Source organism: Balaenoptera physalus, assembly GCF_965194825.1.
Source record: "Balaenoptera physalus genome assembly, chromosome: X".
Classification (NCBI taxonomy): Eukaryota; Metazoa; Chordata; class Mammalia; order Artiodactyla; family Balaenopteridae; genus Balaenoptera; species Balaenoptera physalus.
This window is the reverse complement of record NC_138903.1, coordinates 130617977-130637222: the sequence shown is the minus strand read 5'-3', so window position 1 is coordinate 130637222 and position 19246 is coordinate 130617977. Positions and strand designations below refer to the sequence as shown.

At 51.5% G+C, this 19246-nt stretch overlaps 1 protein-coding gene and 1 pseudogene across 6 annotated transcripts in view; both read left to right on the top strand.

The window, feature by feature from the left end:
• Positions 1-771: 771 nt before the first annotated feature.
• LOC309652685 (translationally-controlled tumor protein pseudogene) lies at positions 772-3777 on the top strand (annotated as a pseudogene). The gene has a single exon. The product of its transcript is annotated as a translationally-controlled tumor protein pseudogene (transcript).
• Positions 3778-10880: 7103 nt separating this feature from the next.
• CD99L2 (CD99 molecule like 2) overlaps positions 10881-19246 on the top strand; it is a 105430-nt gene continuing 97064 nt past the window's right edge. The window contains exons 1-3 of one of the 5 annotated variants that reach the window (XM_082445802.1): positions 11716-14705; positions 15219-15358; positions 15665-15820. In XM_082445802.1, the coding sequence (XP_082301928.1) occupies positions 15724-15820 (97 nt within the window). In that variant the 5' untranslated portion in view covers positions 11716-14705; positions 15219-15358; positions 15665-15723. Of the gene's footprint in view, positions 11158-11710; positions 14706-15218; positions 15821-16486; positions 17020-19246 lie in introns of those variants that run through there. The other 4 variants (XM_082445805.1, XM_082445803.1, XM_082445801.1 and 1 more) reach the window with 4 other exon arrangements.

Here is a 19246-nt window from a genome sequence, read left to right as displayed (position 1 = left end):
CAGAGATTGTAGTGATGAACCTACAAGCGAAGAAACAGCAAAGATTGCCTGACAGCATCCAGAAGCTGGAAGAGGCAAGGAAGGAGTCTACCCCTTGACTTTGAACTTCTCACCACCAGAACTGGGAGAGAAGAAATTTGTGTTGTTTTACCAAATTACCAGAGTTTCTGGTAATTCATTACAGCAGCCACAGAAAAACTAATCCTCCCTCACGGAGTATTTAAATTAGTAAATATGATCCTAGTCAAGTACATATCACGGTGTTGGGTGCATTGCCCAAGGCCTCTCAAGAATTTATTCTTCTCATCTTGGGTCCCACTCACAGCTGCCCACATCCACAACATAGAGCCAACCCAGCCACCACCTGCCAGTGTGCCCTCCCCAGCAACCCCAAGTTCTCTGAGATCTCATCAGCTTAAACAATAGGCACTTGGTACATCCATCTTGCTAGACAGGGTGAGGTGGGCTGGACTTGAGTTTGAAGGCCACAGACTTGCTGGGCAACCTGGCCAAAGTCACTTTTCCTCTCTGAAGATTTGTTTTGTCTTCTGTAAAATTGTGATAATGATAGAAATGGCACCCTCCTCGTTGGGTTGCTGGGAGAACTCGACAAGGTGATGCAGGTGACAGTGTTGGCACTATGACCACCAGAGAACTCAGAACTGCAAGGGACCTCAGAGACAGTCTTGTCCAACCCAGAAGGAGAGTGAGCTGCCCAAAGCCTCCGAGTGATCTCCTAACACCTTCCCCTCACCCTCACACACACCCCCACCAGCGCCCATATGAGGGGTGGAAGTGGCCCAGCTCCCAAACACGGGGCACCCGGATCCACCCCCATGGGGCTTCCCCAAGCTCCAGAGAGGCAGCTCCAGGAGAGAGCGGGTTTCCAGCTGTCAAGTGAAGAAGGTATCTCAAGCAGTAGGGTGATCAACGGTGCCGACCGCTGCTGAAAGACCAAGTATGAGAGGACTGTGAATGGATGAAAGCAAACTTTTTCTGTAAAAGACCAGATAGTAAATATTTTCAGCTTGGTGGGCCATACGGTCTCTGTCACAACTACTTAACTCTGCCCTTGTCTATAACAAAAGCAGTTATAGACAATAGGTAACTGAATGGGTGTCACTATGTGCCAATAAAACTTTACTTATAGACATGGAAAGTTGAACATTGCATCATTGCACGTGTCACAAAATATTCTTCTTTTTTATTTTTCTCAAGCATTCTTAGCTGGCAGCCCATGTGAACACAGGCAGTAGACGACCCTTGGCCCCGGGGCCCTAGTTTGGCCGGTCATGGTCTCAGTCAGTGATTCTCAGCCTTTGCTGTGTACTAGAATCACCAGGGGAGGCTTTAGAAAAACACGAGTGCCTTACCCCACCCTGGCCAAGCACATCAAAATCTCAGAGTGGTGCCTGGCAGGGGATAATTTTAAAAGCTTCCCTGATACCTAGCAATTCAGTATAGACCCAAGAGAAATGAAAACATACACCCACACAAAACTTTTACATACATGTTCATGGCAGCATCACTCATAATAGCCCCAAACTGGAAATAACCCAATATCCATCTATTGATGACTGGATAAACAAAATGTGGTGCATCCCTTTTTCCGCCCTCTCCCCCCTCCCCCCGAGCACCGCTCCGGCTGCACCGCGCTCGCTCTGAGCTCCGGGCTCCTACTAAGCTAGCACCGCCATCGTCTCCGTCCAGTCGCCATCAGGATCATCCACTGGGACCTCATCAGCCATGAGGAGATGTTCTCCGACATCTACACGATCCAGGAGGTCGAGGACGGCCTGTGTCTGGGGGTGGAGGGGAAGATGGTCTGTAGGACAGGGGGTAACATTGATGACTCGTTCATTCGTGGAAACGCCTCCACTGAAGGCCCCGAGGGAGAAGGTACCGAAAGCACAGTCATCACTGGTGTGGATATTGTCATGAACCATCACTTGCAGGAAACCAGCTTCACAAAAGAAGCCTACGAGAAGTACATCAAAGACTACATGAAGTCAATCAAAGGGAAGCTTGAAGAACAGAGACCCGAAAGAGTAAAACCTTTTATGACAGGGGCTGCAGAACAAATCAAGCACATCCTTGCTAATTTCAAAAACGATCAGTTCTTTATTGATGAAAACATGAATCCAGATGGCGTGGCTGCTCTGCTGGACTACAGTGAGGATGGTGTGACCCCGTGTATGATTTCCTTGAAGGATGGTTTAGAAATGGAAAAATGTCAACAGATTTGGCTGTTCCTTTGGATCTATCACCTGCTCGTCATAACTGGCTGTCTGCTGCCTTTCATCCACACAACACCAGGACTTAGACAAATGGGACTGATGTCCTCTTGGCCTCTTCATTTTGATGTTGATTTGTTTGGAGCGGAGGCATTGTTTTTGAGAAAAAAAAAACATGTCATGTAGGTTGTCTAAAAATAAAATGCATTTAAAGTAAAAAAAAAATGTGGTGCATCCATACAATAGAATATTATTCAGCCATAAAAAGGAACGAGATTCTAATACACGCTGCAGCATGGATAAGCCGAGAAAACATTATGCTGAGTGAAAGGAGCCAGACGCAAAATGTCGCATATTATGTGATTTATTTGTATGAATTGTCCAGAATAGGCAAATCCACAGAGACAGAAAGGAGATTCATGGTTGCCAGGGGTTGGGGGAGGGGAACTAGGGAGCGAGTGCTAAAGGGTTTGGGGTTTCCTTTGGGGATGATGGAAATATTCTGGAAGTATTGTAAATAGAGGTGATTGTCATGCAATATTGTGAATGTACTAAATGCCACTGAATTGTATACTTGAAGAGTGTGAAATTTACCTCAATTTAAAAAGAAAGAAGGCTTCCCTGATGATCCTATCGTGTCACTAGGGTTGAGAACCAGGGGACCAGTGGAAGGAGACAGTAAATTTCAAAGCAGCAAGCCGGAAGTGAGGTAGAGTCCAGCGCAGAGGCCTTGGGAGTAGAAAGAATGGGCCCTTAACCCTTCCTGGGCTGGGAGCGGCAGTACGTTCTAGTAAGGCCTGAGGGGTAAAGTGGAGCCAGCCAGAATGGCAGGAAGGTCACTGCCGACAGTGGCAACATGTAGGAAAATCTGGAGGCATGGAGCAGTACAGCAGGCTCAGGCCAGCTCATGTAGGGCTTTGTAGGCCGTGGGCAGGAGCTTAGATTTGCTCTGATTGAGATGGAGAGCCCTTAACATGAGATTGACGGATTTGAAGCAAAGGAAAAACGTGATTAGATTTACCTTTTAAGAGGCTCCCTCTGGCTGCTGGGTGGAGAACGGGCTGCAGTTATTCCCGACAGATACGGGTGCGCACGTCCAAGGCTGGTTAGAGGGCAGAGTTTGCGGGCCTTAGTCATGGAGCGGGTGAGACTAGGAGAGGGGTCGACGCTGCTTCCTAGCTTTGGGGCCCCAGCAACTGGGAGATCGGTGGTGCCATTTCCTGAGATGGGGACCACTCGAGGGAGTGGCAGGATGATTTCGGGGACAAGGCTGGACAGTCCTGTTTTGGACATTGCAGTGCCCTCTGAAAAGCCACTAGACAATGCAAAACAGGCCTTTGAATGGACATATCTGGGTTCACAGGAGGAGCAGGTGGGTGTGATCTGCCCGTAGGTGTGGATGAGATGGCCCAGGGAGCGGGGATAGAGCGAGAGGAAGACAGGGCCTGGTAGACGGGGCAGTGTGAGCAAAAGCACAGAGGCAGGAAGGAACACCGAGCTTTGGGGAACAGGGAGTGTTCTGGTAAGGCTGGAACCTGGGGCCAGGAGTGGTAGGAGGGAGACCATTTGGAGAGGTCATCTGGGCCCAGGGCCTGCAGAGCCTTGAATGCCGAGCTCAGGAGCTCAGACCCATCCCAAGGACAATGGGACAAAGGCACTGCGGGGCTTGAGTGGGGGAGAGCAGGGAAAGGAGAAGGAAGGACCCCAGTTAAGATGCTCTGTTTCCACAGGTGTCCTTAGTGGGAATGGAGAGAAAGGGGAGCTTTGAGAAGTCTTGAAGACCTCAGTGGATACATGTTCATCACTTTTTGTTCAAATTCACATAGTCTGTGAGAGGTAGATCCACACTGCCCTGATTTTTCCTTGCCTTAGTTTACCCAGGCCAGGTGAGAAAAGTCTGCACTCAAACAGAGCTTTCATGTTTGCGTAGGAGTTAAGGGAATCATTCACTTGTTGGTTGGACTGGGATTGGGCTCCCATAATATCTGAATTCACATACACTAATGCTCCGTGTGTGTGCACGTGTGTGTCTGTGTATGTGTGTGTAGGGAGGTGTTTGATGTATTAGTGCCCGAAATGGGAGGCGATGCCTATTGAAAACCGACAAGAGGTATTTTTTTAATTTTTTTAACTTTTTATTTTGTTTTTTTTAAAAATTCATTTTATTTATTTATTTTTGGCTGCGTTGGGTCTTTGTTGCTGCGCGTGGGCTTTCTCTAGTTGCGGCAAGCGGGGGCCCCTCTTCGTTGCGGTGCGCGGGCTTCTCATTGCAGTGGCTTCTCTTGTTGCGGAGCACGGGCTCTAGGCACGTGGGCTTCAGTAGTTGTGGCTCACGGGCTCAGTAGTTGTGGTGCATGGGCTCTAGAGCGCAGGCTCAGTAGTTGTGGCGCACGGACTTAGTTGCTCTGCGGCACGTGGGATCTTCCCAGACCAGGGCTCGAACCCGTGTCCCCTGCATTGGCAGGCAGATTCTTAACCACTGCACCACCAGGGAAGTCCGACAAGAGGTATTTTTGAACACAATGTTATTACTATTAATCGGATGCTGTTTCCACACTTGCATTCTGTAACTTTTTCCGGGAGGTTTCTTCAAGTGCTTCGATGACATGCAAAGACATAAAGAGGCCAAACGCTGGTTTCTGTGGTTTGAGTCTCCCGAGTGCTTCAGGGAGACTTCACCGGGTGCGTTAAATAAGGTCCACGTTTGGGAGGCAAATGTTAAGTCCTAGTCCTTCAGAGGTCAGGGTTCAGAGTGGGAAATGCTGCCTCACAAATATTACAGAGAGATAAGTTATTTTTTGCCAAGTGCTTATGCAAATTCCATATTAACTCGACTGAGCCCTAGAAAGAAATTTACAGAACAGTCTCTCGAATTAGGAAAATATGCAGGTATAAGGCTTTGCCCTGCTTGACTTGGCACGCAGGCTTCCAGAAGACGGATTGGTGTTCTGCATTTAGATTTCCAGAGCAGAGGACTCCTTCTCATGGTAATGAGCCTTGAAACTAGGTGGTGACCCACTGGCATTTTGCACCTGTCTTCTTTTCCTTCTGGATTCTTGTCACCGTGACCATCATTGACATGATCGTCACTGTAGTATGGTCCTTGATGTGTTAAGGAAACACTTCAAACACACAGTGGGAATTCTAACAGGGATCAAAAAGGATGAGATGATTTGTGTCTCCTGGGAATTTGTTGCACTGGATTACAAAATGCTCCAGTCCAAGGGTCCCTTCCAGGAGTGAGCAACTGTCGCATGCAGTAGCCATAGGAATGAATGAGGGAGGGGGGTTCTGTGGGAACACGGGATGCAAATCTGCCCACTGTCTGTGAAGCTGAAGCTCCTGACCGGCCACACTGCCTTGTCTCCGGGCGACAGAGCTGGAGAGCGGAATCCCAGCCCGCCCCCTTCCTGAGCCCGTCTCTCAGGACCCCTGCACTGGCCTCCTCACTCTTCCCCCTGCCTCCATGTCCCTGCCCAGTCTCTTCCCCACTTCTCCTAGCTTTTCACTCTTCAGTGGCTCTGGCGCCTAGAGCAGCATTTTCCCAGGCAGATGCTGGGTTCTGTACAACAGAGTCCTGAGTCTCCTGAAAGAAATTGAACCATGAAATACCAATCTGATCTCGTCACCCTGCAGCCTCACCCGAGCCCCACTTAAAACTCTTCGGGGTTCCCAGTTGCGTTTGGATAGAGTCCAAACTTCACCTGCTCTAGGAACCCTGCATGACCTGGCTCCACGCAGTTCAAATTCAAAGGCTCATTTCTGGGCTTTTGCTTCAGCGGTTCTCTTGGAACCCGCACGCCCCGCCATCTGCACGGTGAACTATTCCTTTTCCTTTAAGTCAGCTCTTCCATGCTCCCACAGTGCCCTGGGCTCCCCTCTCTAACTGCCTCTATCACCTGACTGTTTGTTGTCTGTTTCCTCCCTACAGGGCACCCTGGTCATCCTTTGTTCCCTGAGAACAGGGCCAGGTGGACACAGCCATCCCCTCCTTTCTATGGCCACTGTTGCCTCTGCCACATACATAGCCTGAATCCAGACACTTCTCTTCAGCCCCAGGCTCCCAGCTTCTCTGCCGAGATGATGCCAGTAGCCACTCCTGTGGACCACTTTCCCTGCCCCTCACTTTCCCTGTCTTTCTGCTGCTTAATGCTTACAACCCTTCAGTGGCTTCCCTCTGTTCTCAGGATCAAAGCTCTGCTCATTAGCATGGCATTCAAGGCTCTGCCTGACCTTGCCTTACTAGAAAATCCAAGAGAGGAGAGAATACCAACATTGTGGAGAGGAGGAGGCGACGGAGGGATAATTTGCTTACAACTCAAAAAATATGAGAGGGAACATTGTTTTAGAATCCATTTTCAGGGCTTCTGTTTACATATGGGGTGTGTTCCAAAAAATCCCCATGTATCAGGGCCCTGGATGGGCTAAATATTGCTGGCATAGCCAGGGCTTCGCAGACTTGTGAATTTCACTGGTGAGTAGATTTCTTTATTTTAAATTTGGGGACGGGCAGGGTTGCCAACTTTTTATTTTGCAAAGCAGGCACATTGAACAAAACACTGCCATCTTTTTGTGAAATAAAGGACTTCTGTGTACCCAGAAAAGTCCACGATTTCAGGATAAAGGTCAGCCCTCTCGCTTTATGGGGGGGAATTACCGCAACAGTCTCACTTTCTTCTTTTGCCTGAGACTGGTAAAGACTCGCCCCTGCTATCAGGCATTTGGGGAACTGTTGTAGCCCCTGGTGCACCGGCTCCCACCGCTGGCTGTCTGCATTCCAGTGCTTCGCAGGGAGGCTATGTCTCTTAATTGGCCTGCGTGGTGGGGAGCTGGGTGGGTGGGGAGACTGCTGGCCCCTTTCCCACCTACTCTGGAGCCCATCCCGGCCCCTCAAACTACTTTGGTTAAAGGGATTAGGACCCAAGGCTGTGGGAGGAGAGGAAGCAGACAGAAGGGCTGCTGAAGCCCTGAGCACAAGCTGAGCTGCCTTGGGCTCCGGGGCCCTTAAAGGGTGACCCTGAGTCGGGGCAAGTCCTTTGTCCCCGCCCCTGCCCTCACGTGGACTCCCTCTCCACTCTGGCGCCCCAAGGACCAGGAATCGGCACTGCTGACATGGAGAGTGGTGCTCTCCAGATGGGCACCTTCAACAGCGATGGGGCTGATGGCAAGGCCATTCCTAGAGCCCTGGTGGGCAGATGCTACCAGGCGGGTCTAATTTTGGCCACAGGTGAGGGTGGCCCCCTTGGGGGACTTTGCAAGGAGCGGTTTGTGGCACTTGGGAGCAAGCACGGGAACTCTGCGCTAACAGTGAGAGAACAGCTGTTTTGGAATTTAGAACACATCTTCCTAAGGATATGGTGGGGTGTGACGGAAGACCAGGCTTGCCCTCAGAAGCCTACGTAACTCAGATTAGTGTAAGCCCTCCCAGCTCCATCTGTGCCTCTCCTGTACTCCCAGACTAGCCTGGTGGCCATTTGTCCATGTCACACTTCTCTGCCTAGGTCAGTGCTGAGGCAAGGTGGGCGTTTTAGGAGAGGAGCTCGTCAGGCCAAATGGCTTCCAAAGTGGTGAACATCTGCAGGATATGAGAAGTTCAGGAAGGAGTGAGGAGTAGCAAGAGGGTGAGGACAAGGAGGGTGATGTGGAGACAAGGCAGGCTTGGCCAGGAGTCAGTCCCAGCACCCACATGCAGTGGCAGTGGGGAGTGTGTGTATTCAGGGGGCACAGAATCATGGTTTCTAAGTGTAGAATTTCCTGTATGTAAATCAGCTCCACGATCAATTGCAGTTCAGCAGGGTAGCAGCTACTTGAGAGGCTCACCAAGTTCCAGGGAGGTCCTCAGCCTGGTAGGCTCAGGGCCTGATGTCACCGGTTCCCTCAGACTCACACTAACCTAACTTATAAGAGACTGAGAGACAAACCAGGCCTCAGATGAGTCATTTTACATAGGGAGAGTTATCTGGCAGGATAACTGACCTCGGACATTTGCAATATTTTGACTAAAGGCCTGTTTTTTTGTTCTTTGGGTTTTTTTGAGTGGGTGTCTTTTGGCACACGATAAACACGATCCTTTTCTGTTGCTTCTTGTTCCCGTGCCAGCTCCTGTGCTCATCCCCTGTTCTACAGGAGCACACTCTTTAGGCCCCGCACCATCGCCTGTTACTATTCATCCTTGCTATAGTTCAATCTGCTAGAATGGAGGCCAACACACTTTTTCTGTAAAGCGCTAGGTAGTAGATATTTTAGGCTGTGTGGGCTCCATGGTCTCTGTTGCAACTACTCAGTTCTGCTGTCGTAGCACAAAAACAGCCGTAGACAGTACAGAAACGAATGTGCGTGGCTGTGTTCCCACCAGCTTCGTGGATCCTGACACGTAAATTTTGTCTAAATGTCCCCTGTCACAAAATAACCTTCTTTTGATTTTTTTCAACCATTTAAAGGTACAAATACCATTCCTAGTTTGCAGGTCATACAAACGGGCGGGTGGGCTGGATTTGACCTGCAAGCCAGTGTGCCAACCACCCCTGAGCTAGAAAACAGTCTTCCTGCATGTTACACTGTGGCCAGTGTCTTGCTGCTGGGATTGAGGTATCTCTACTACACATTGACCAGTTAGAGCCCCAGCTGCGTGTGACTGAGATGCCTCACTTAGAGGCTGCATTTTCCTCACCTCCTCAAGCCTCCTCAGTGTAGCTGAGTGTGTAGGTGCTGAGGTTCACCCATCAGAGCCTCAAGAGCTCTAAAAGAGCATGATGTCTAGTGCCCTCCTTACAGGTGGGACTCCTGAAGCCCGAGGGCAAGGGAATGGCACAGGGCATCCAGTTAGTGGGCAAGTTGGGGCATATTCGCATCCTGGAATACACAGCAACTGCCCAACCTCACAGTAGCCAGTATTTCTTTAGCTGTTATAAGAGTAACAAGTAATGCGTCTCCACTCACTGTGTCCGAGACCACTTGCTTTCCAGTATCTCATTTAATCCTTAGCACGACCTTATTGCGTCCAGCCAGGATCACCACTCTGTCTGGCTCGGAAGCACATGTTCTTAGCCATTCACATGCTGGGGTTCCTGGTGATCCCCGTGTCCCCCTTTGACACTATGGGACTGGACCTGGTTAACTCCCCAACCTCAAGGAATCTCCATTTTGCTCCTTTTCCCTCATTAATTATTGAGGTGATACATGAAGTTGTTGTGGGAATAAAAAATAAGAATAAAATGCCTGGAATATACCATGTATATCGTGTGTGTTCAATAACCACTAGCTATTTCTGTTAATTCTCCTGCTAGTGTCATAGAATAAGCACTGCCCTGAAAATCAGAATATCCGCTCACTCCTTGTATGTTTTGTTTTTGCAGCCCCAAGATTCAGAGCAATGGATACAAGTCACAGAGGGAAAGATTTTGGCTCCATCTCAGAGAGACCCCCACCCCCTACTATGGCTCAGAGTGTGGGGGAAGCCTCTGGGGGGGTATGGAGGTGTGGCCCTGTGGGAGACACAGGAAGCCTACCGAAGGGACACTGGGGGGAGATGGTACTAGCCACCCTCAAGGAGGATGTGGCCCAGGGCAGCCTTTGTCGAATAATGGCAGGGACAGGCTCGACGACTCCGGGGAGCAGCGGCGCTTTCTCTTTGTCTTTGAAAGCCGGCTGCAGCCGGAGCCCTTCTTGAGAGCGTTCACGTCAAAGGCTGCAGCGGGCATTTTGCTGTTACAGTCAGTGTCGGAATCTGATTTCACCCGGTCCCGGAGATGCGCTCGGTTGGAGGGGTTCATGGGAAAGGACTGCAGCGCGTGTGTCGATCACTGAGCACGTTTACAGATCGACTCTGCAGATGTGAACTCGCGCTTTCAGCGCATTCATCAAAGCCTCGGGGGAGCTGACCCTGTCCCTCCTCCTTCCTCCCCCGGGCCCGCGGCGCTCGGCTCCAGGTCACCCCGCAACTTCCCTCTCGCCTGCCCCCCGCGCCCCCGGCCTCAGGCTCGTTTCCTCCAGACGTGCCGCTGTTTGCCAACCGCGGCCAGCCACGAAAATGGCCCTTTTCTTTCATCTCTGGGCAGGGCTCCACTGCAGGATCAGCTAAGTGGGAGGGCAGCCGGCGGTTCTGACAAACAAGTTCCGCCAAGGCGACGGGGGCAGGAGCGCGGGTGCCGGGTCCTGGAGCCGCAGCTGGAGGGACCCCTAGGGAACAGCCCTTTACCGGGAGGACACCAAGGCCAGAAGGGGAAGAGCCCTGTTCAAGGTCACCCGGCTGGCAGAACGCACCAGGCTTGTGCGCCGCCTTGGGTCCTGCTCCGGGCCCTAGAGGAGTCTGGCGCGCCGGGTGGAAATCACCGCATACCCTTGCTGCCAGCGCCTCTGGCTCCCCAGCCACTGTTGACTCACTGCTCCGGGCCCGCAGGGCCCACCTCTGAGACTTCCCTTTCGAGGGCGGGGTGTGAAGGGGCCCGCGAGGCGCGGGCCGGCGCTGGCCGGGACCCAGACAGCCTAACATGCTGGGTGCCCGCGGGCTCCGCCCCTCAAGCTCCAGCCCCGCCCGCAGGCTGCCGTCCCGCCCCTCGCGCATAGGCCCCGCCCCCGAGACTGCAGGCTCGCCCCGCCCCTCGCACCACAGTCGCAGTCCCACCCCACCTCACCTCTTCTCCGTCGGGCACGGCCCGCCAGAGCTCGCGCGCGCCCCTCCCCCGCCCTCCCGGGGCCGCGCCGCGCGCGCGCCGGTTCTGGGCGAGGCCCTGCAGTAGCGGCAGGGTTCCTCCCTCTTCTGCTCCTCCTCCTCCTTCCCGGCTCCTCCCCGACCACCCCCTCGGGCGCTCTCGCGCTAACTGTGCTCCTCTGGGCCCCGACCGCCCGCTCCCAGCCATGGTGGCCTGGCACTCGGCGTTCCTCATCTGCCTCGCTTTCTCCTTGGCCACTGTGGTCCAGAGAGGTAAGGCGGGCGGGGGGCACGCGGGGACCCCGCCCTCTGGGCCCGTGGGGCGGGGGCCCTGCGCCCCGTGGGCCCGGTGGTGCGCATGAGCGGCTCGGCCCCCGCCCGAGGGCCTGCTGCGGAGGCTGCCGGCGGGCAGGCGGGGCCGTGCGGGAGGATGGGGCGGGGGTGCTAGCCCCGAGCCCGCGGGGGCTGACCGTGCCGCAGTCCATGTGGCCGGTGGGGAGGGACCGGGACCCCTCCTGGTGCTGGGCTAGAAACAGCGGGATACTCCCCCCTTAAAATCCTGAACAAGGTGTCTCCGCCGGTGACAACACCTGTCCCCGGGAGATTGCCGTTGGAAAAACCTTGAAGAGAGCACTCATTCCCCGAGCAGGGCTTCTCAAAATGTGTTTCCAGGCCACCTGCAGCAGAAGCACCTGGGGAGCTTCCTGTGCTCACTCCTACTTTGTCAGGATCTCGGCGGGGATGGGGGGGTGGACGGGGAACGGCGGTGTGTAAGTCTAACCAGCTCCCCAGGAGCTTCTGGTACCCCCCCCCAGTTTTCGAGCCATTGGTGATATTTTGCCAAGGAGGAGGAGAGAGAAATTCTACCAAATCAAGGAAGCAAGTTTCTTAGACCCTCGCTACTCAAAGTGTGGTCCAAGGCCCGCAAGGACATCTCTTGGGACTTGTTAGGAATGCAGCATCTCAGGCCCCGCCCCTGACCTACTGAGTCAGATTCTGCATTAACTAGATCTCCGGGTAATTCGCAGGCACATTTAAGTTTGAGAAGCATCTTCTTAGAATAAATGCAGTCTGTGGTTAAAAATAGGGTCGCCAAGGAGTCCCAGCAGAATCTTCTTACACTTACTTATCTCATCTCCACATCAGAAAAAGAGGTTGAGGAAAACAGTGCAGTGAGCACAGAATTGTGCTCTGAGCTTCCTGACACAAAGGCAGATTAAGCTAGTTAAAAACACATGAGCTCAGCAAAAACAAAACCGTGTCCTATAAGTGCGTTCTAGTGAGGGTTATGTTACTTATAAGGAACACTGGAAAACAGTAGACAGTCCAAAGCAGTTTTGCAAAAGATGTAGAAATGTTTCTCATGCGGGCAGCCCTCCTGGAGTCTGTACAAGAAGAGCCATTCAGCATTCTACAAAGGTGCCAGGCTCTGTTCTAGACACTGATGCTGCAGCAGTGAACAAAATTCAGGCTCTGTCCTTGTGGAGCTGACATCCTGATGCGGGAGAAAATAAGTGCAAACATCGCAATCTATATACAATTAGTGCAGTGAAGAATAATAAAGCAAGTTACAGGGTTGTTGAATTTTGTTTCATTTTTCCCTTTGGGGTTAAGATTTTTATTTTGTTTATGATGCATTTGTGGGGAAAAGTATGATCACTTGATTAACTTGCATCTAATGATATGGGACATTTGAAAGTGGAAGTGCAAAAAAGTTCGAAAAATGCTCCCTTCAAGGCTGTCTTCTGCAGGTCTTCAACACGGTAGGCACATTGAGAAGGTGAGGAATTTAAATGATGAGGTGTCAGGTTTTCATCATTACGGGTTACACTAGGTGATTTACAAAGTGGTGGGGGAAACTGCAAATGGGTGCAGCCATTTTACAGATGAGGAAACGGAGGCGCACAGAGGTGAAGTAACTTGCCTCAGGTGGCAAAGCTAAGATTTGATTCCAGGCTCGTCTGATTCCACTGTCCTTGCTTTTAAGTATTAGGCATAATGCCTTTACACCTGGAGGCTGCCCTCCTCCTACGCCTTACTGGCCAGGTGGCCTTGGGAAAGTGCTCTGAACTTGGTTCGGTTTGCTCATCTGTATAATGCCTAACAACTCATAAAGGTATCTCGAGGGAACCAGGCGTGTGTCACGCTCAGATTGGCAACCCTGCCACCAGCTACCATCTCCTGAGGGCTTGCTGTGTACCACTTCACACATATATTTTTTAATTGCCCCAGGAGTTTGGCTTGTTAGGTATAATCCCCGCCTTCCAGATGAGGGGTCCCTGGTCACATAACTCGGAAGGATAGAGCCAGGATCCCACCCATTTAAGATGGCTAGCCAGTGATCTTTTTAAATTTTAATTAACGCTGAACCAGAAGAAGCTTTTGCTTCAAGGTAGGGCCCCAGTTTCCTGGATCTTTTGTGCAGAACAACATGACAAATACGGGTTTTGCATTGGTGGTCCCCTTTGGGGATCCGGGCAGTTAGTTTCAGAGCTACTGTGTCAAAATGAACAAACACAAAGCAGGTCTCAGTTAGGTACCCACTGGCTCTCCGGGAGCCCCCAGGTGGTGGATCAGGTGGGTCTGCCCAAGAGCCACTTTCTTCTTGGTCCTGGTCCTCAGTAATGAGGTGTGACCTAGAAAGCCTGGCAGGCCTCAGGAGACACTCAGAACCTCGAAGCACGATTGTGAAATCCGCACGGACTCAGGCAAGTTGAGACAGATTTTAGGCTCCCAGGAGTTTAAAAGGTGGTTAACAAGTCATTCCTGTTCTAATTACAGATGGGCTTTTAGTTCACTGTGTATTTTACTAGTTCTGAAAAATCGTCTGAGGACAGGTATGTCCCCTGTCTGCACCTACAGAAATGGAAGCTGCGCTTTTGACTTCCGGGGAGAAGAATCTCAGTGGTACGGGTGGGTAACGATCATACGAGGGCTCCACTTCCCCAGTGTCTTCCACGTGCCAGGCCCTCAGGGCCTCACACACATTTACACCTCCTAACTACCCTGAAAGCTTGGCACTGTGACCCATCTTGTCTCCTGATGTTCGTAATGGCTGTTTGCATACAGCCTTGAAAAGTAACTGAGTGGTAACCCATAACTCAGATGAAAAATGTGGTCCAGTGAGGTTTTGGACTTGAACTCAGGTTTATCTGAGTAACCAAAGGAGGGGTCATAAATGCAGATATATCCAGGGATGGGGCAGGTGACAGAAATGGGAGCCGTGGCCAAGAATGTGTGATGAGCGTGCTGGCAGATCTCCAAGTGCCTGCTCCTTTAAAGAGAGGCAGCCGGCCAAGAGAGGGAGAGTGCCAGCTGCGAAGCAGGCCTGCCCAGTGCTACCACGGTGCAGGGCAAGTCACTTAACTGCTTGTTGCCTCAGTTTTCTCATCTGGAAAATGGGGATAATACCACCATCCGCCTCATGGGGCTGTTACTAGGATTAAATGAGTGCAAATGGATAAAGTACTTAGCACAACACCTGGCTCCGAGTGAGCTCTGTGCTAGTAACTATTATTCCAAGCCACATTTAAAAAATACACAGTGCAAACCTTGAAAATATTATGCTAAGTGAAGGAAGCCAGACACAAAAGCCCACATATTGCATGATTCCGTTTATATGTAATGTCCAGAGTTGGCAAATCCATAGAGACAAAAAGTAGATTAGTGGTTGCCAGGGTCTAAGGGGAATGAAGAGTGACTGCCTAATAGGTACCAGGTTTCCTTTTAGGGTGATGGAAATGTTCTGGAACTGGATAGAGGTGGTGGTTGTACAACCTCGTGAATGTACCAAGAACCACTAAATTGTACGCTTTGAAAGGGTGAGTTGTATGGTATGTGGATTATATCTCTGTTTAAAACATTCACTGCAGTCCAAGCAGAACAAATGAGGGAGGTGGCAGCATGTGACCCCTGGGTTGGGGTTGGTCTTCAGGGCCCCCGAGTTTGGTCGGGCCAGGGAGAGCGAGAGCAGGGGGGGCCCCGAGTGCTGGTGGCGCTGGGATCCAGGCAGAAGCCCTGTGGGCTGACTTGGGCTATTGGGTTTGAGCCAGACAGACCCCTGGGGCACCTGCAGGATTGGCTCGCCTGAGTGCAGCAGTGGCCCCTGCAAAGGTGCATCCTGGGCAGGGGGGACCTTCCCTGTCCTGCGTGGCTCAGGGTTGCCCTTACGCACCCCGGTCACTGCAGTGGACCGACAGGGTCTAGGGACTGTTTGCCTTTTAGTCTCACCTGTTTTGACTGGTTTGCAGCCCCTTCCTCACTGTCAAAGGTCACATCCCATCCCCTCCATCATTTTGGATACCAGGTAACAAAAATGTGTGTTTCTTAAACAGGCGCACACACACAGAAATCACCCAAGAGTCAGTGCCAGCAGGCACTGAGGAGGGGCCTCCAGCAGAGGTGACGGCGATGAGGGTGAAGAGGCTGTTGGCAGCTCGCAGGGGAGTGTGGGGAGCAGCTGAGTTTGGTTTTCGTGAGTTCAGGAAAGATCCTTTCCAGGCGCACTGACTCCCGTTCTGGGTTCTTCCCCCACCTGGTGGTGGTGCTTTCCCTGCTGTGTGTCCACTCCTCCCCTTTGCACTTGGCATGTATTCCTCTGCTGCTCTTGGCGTGTGGGGGGAGGCCCGGCTCTGTCTGGAGGTTCCTGTTCCCCAGCCCAGGCTGGGCCCTCCCTGAGGCTGGCTCACAGGTCCACTGACTGGCCAATCTTGGTTTGCATGTAAAAGCCTAAAGTCATCCTAAACGCGTAATAGAAACAGGGGAGAAATCTTTCATGCAGGTCAGTGTTCCAAATGGCCCCCAAAGATGTCCATGCCCTAATCTCTGGAACCTGTGACTATGGGAGGTTACATAGTGATTTCGGCCGGCAAGAGGACCTCAGTCTTTGTCTTCTTTGAAGAGAGAATTCAGCAAAGAGACCAAGACTGCAAAGCAGGTACAGACTTTATTAGAAGCACAGTACGTGTGGGAGAGCACACAGGCAAACTCATGGAGTAGGGGTAGCAATGCCTTGCGCTCTGGGGTAGCTTAGGTAGTTAATATGGGGTTAGTCTTCTGGGGCTTAGATGAGGGTGACCCTCCTTTTTTCTCCCCTATGATCATGTCATCTGCAGTTGCTTATTTGGGCTTCCACCAAGCACTATTTTTTTTTCTTTAATAAATTTATGTATTTATTTATTTATTTTTGGTACGTTGGGTGTTCGTTGCTGCGTGCAGGCTTCCTCTAGTTGCGGCGAGTGGGGGCTACTCTTCGATGCGGTGCGAGGGCTTCTCATTGCGGTGGCTTCTCTTGTTGCAGAGCATGGACTCTAAGCACGCGGGCTTCAGTAGTTGTGGCTCACGGGCTCAGTAGTTGTGGCACATGGGCTCTAGAGCGCAGGCTCAGTAGTCATGGCACACGGGTTTAGTTGCTCCGCAGCACGTGGGATCTTCCCGGACCAGGGCTTGAACCCGGGTACCCTGCATTGGCAGGCGGATTCTTAACCACTGAGCCACCAGGGAAGCCCCTCAAGCACTATTTTGAATCTTTCTCGTGAGCACCTAAGCAAAACCCAGGGGGAGAGGGGGAAGGGTCAAAACCGCAGCGCTAATGATATTACAGTGTGGCCAAGGTTACTAGAGGATGACCTGGGACCCCTTCTGCACATGTGTCGGGCTGGGAAATCTTGACCACAAAAATGAGGAGGCTGTGGTGGGCTGCTTTGTCTTTCAGCCAATCACGGTGCTTAATTCTTGTAGTTCATCTCAAAGGGTCAGCATGAAACCAGTTGAAACCAGTTGCAGCAGGTTAACCCAGGGCCTATCTATCTCCGTCCTCAACAGTAGAGGGGAATTAAGGTAGCAGGTGGAATTAGGTTGCCAATCAGCTGGCCTGAAAATAAGATTCTCCTGGGTTATGCTGGCTAATTAAAGGATGAGGTTCCTTTAAATATCGACGAGGAAGGTAGAGGAGTGAGGGTCAGAGTGATGCCACGTGAGAAAGAGTCCACTGCCTTTGCTGGCTCCGAAGATGGAAGGGGTCGGGAGCCAAGGAATACACAGACTCTGCCCTAGAGCTTCCAGAAGTAATGCAGCCCTGGCAATACCTTGATTTCAGCCCAGTGAGACCGCGTTGGACTTCTGACCTCCCAAACGGTAAGATAAAAGTGTGCGTTGCAGGGCACTACGTTGGCCATCATTTATTACAGCAGCAAGAGGAAGCTAGGAGAAGCTAAGGGGTGGATATTAGCGTCCGCTTCATTCTTTGAAAAAACTAGCTTGTGGTGTTTCTTTACATTGTTTCAATTTTGCCATTTTAAATCAACCCCCAATCTGCTCTCAGTTCAGGATTTTAAAATAAATGTGCAGAAAATTGGATTGTGGTGGTGGCCTTGGTGCGGCAATGAATGCTTTGAAGCACCTCTGAGGGCCCTGGAAGGCAGCTGGATTTCTTTTGCCTGGGTTTGATTTTAAACTACTCCTGAAGGAGATTGCAGAGTGCGCCCTGTTCAGTGGGCCACCTGTATTGGGGGCCCCCGGCTGTGTCCCAAAAGGCCTTTCCTACGCCCCGCCCCGGCCCCCCCCCCCAGTCATGATGGCTGCGTTTGAAGCAGGTGCAGTCTGGGTACAGCAGACAGGCTTTCTTCTTTGTCTGGGCTGTGCCTGCCCCTTTGCTGAGGAGGAGGAGTGGGCTGCCGGCTCACCGTTGTCCCCAGGCGGGTTGGGGGAAAGGACCAGAGCAGAAATGGGTGGGCCTGGACTGCCACTCCACCTTCAACTAGTTTTTTTTAATGAATTTATTTATTTTTGGCTGCGTTGGGTCTTCGTTGCTGCGTGTGGGTTTTCTCTAGTTGCAGTGAGCGGGGGCTACTCTTCGTTGCAGTGTGTGGGCTTCTCATTGCGGTGGCTTCTCTCGTTGCGGAGCATGGGCTCTAGGCACGTGGGCTTCAGTAGTTGTGGCACGTGGGCTCAGTAGTTGTGGTGCACGGGCTTTGTTTCTCTGCCGCACGTGGGATCTTCCCGGACCAGGGCTCGAACCCGTGTCCCCTGCATTGGCAGGCGGATTCTTAACCGCTGCGTCACCAAGTAAGCCCTCAAGTAGTTTTGAGCTCTGTTTTTGTTTGTTTTCTACATGGGGTTGCTCATCAGATGTCAGAGGGTTCTGCAACTTTAAAACAAAAACAGTTTGAAAACTGTAGTGGAATCCCACAGAGAGGAGTGCCACAGCTCAGTGAACATCTGTTTAAAGGAGCGGCCAGACAGCCTCTGGCTGGCATTGCAAGGTGGTTCTGTTTGGGACTGTTTTCCAACTTACAGGGGGTACCCTCAGCGAGAAACATTGTTGCAGTGTGGAATTCATGACCCCCAAAATAGTGCCAAGGCACTCAGGGCTCATTTTGACCTTCTTTTTATTTTTATTGCTGCTTCAGCTAGCCTGGGATGATGGAATTAACACGGGCCTGCATTCCAGTGTGGCCCCACCATTTGCTGGCCACAGTTGCCTTATCTGCACCAAGAGGCTGCTGACCTCTGCTTTGCCGGCCTCACAGAATTGTTGGAGTAGCCAATTAACTGCTAATGCAAATAGGCTGTGTTGTCCAGCTATTAGCCAAGTTAGGCTCCCCAGAGGGGAGGAGAATGGGAAAGAGGCCACCTGCCCAAGGGCTGCCTTCTTTGCTTGCTTGCATTGCTTCTAATGAGCATTCAGGGGCTTTCGTTTACAAAAGCCTTTATTGACCAGAACCAAAGTGCCCACCGAATTACTGAGCTGGGCTCAGAGTCCCAATGAGCTCAGAGGAAGAACTGTCCCGGGAGCAATTCTAATTTAGTTGCTCTTCATATCCCGTTGGTCTCCTGCAGAGTTCTGGGCTATCTTTCGGGAGCAATCCCTTTTACTTTCTCACCATTCATTCATTTGGCTCTGTCGTTTAGCTTAAAAAAAAAAAAGCAAAAATCCAAAGTAGTGCCTAAAAAGAAACAAACAAGAACTATATTTTAATCTTTCATTCGTAAAATACAGTATACCATGTGGACTTGTAGAAGTTTGGGGCTCCCATTAATTTCCTCCCAACACTTGGCTTCCCACCCCTCCCCCGCAGCTGCTCCTGGCCAAGGTTAGTGGTGACCTCAGTGTGGCTGGGTCCAAGGGTCATCTGACACCCTCCTCTGGAAACACTTTCTCCCCTTGGCTTCTGGGAAGCCGCACTGGTCATTCCTTGCCATTCTTCCTCACCTCTGACCTTAGGGCTTGTGGGGATGCCTTGGGCCTAGTCCACCTGCTTTACTTGCACTCGCTTCCCAGGTGCTTTCACCAGCCTCATGGCTTTAAATGAAATCCCATCTGCATACTTTTGACTCTTCAGTTTCTATCCCCAGCTCTGAT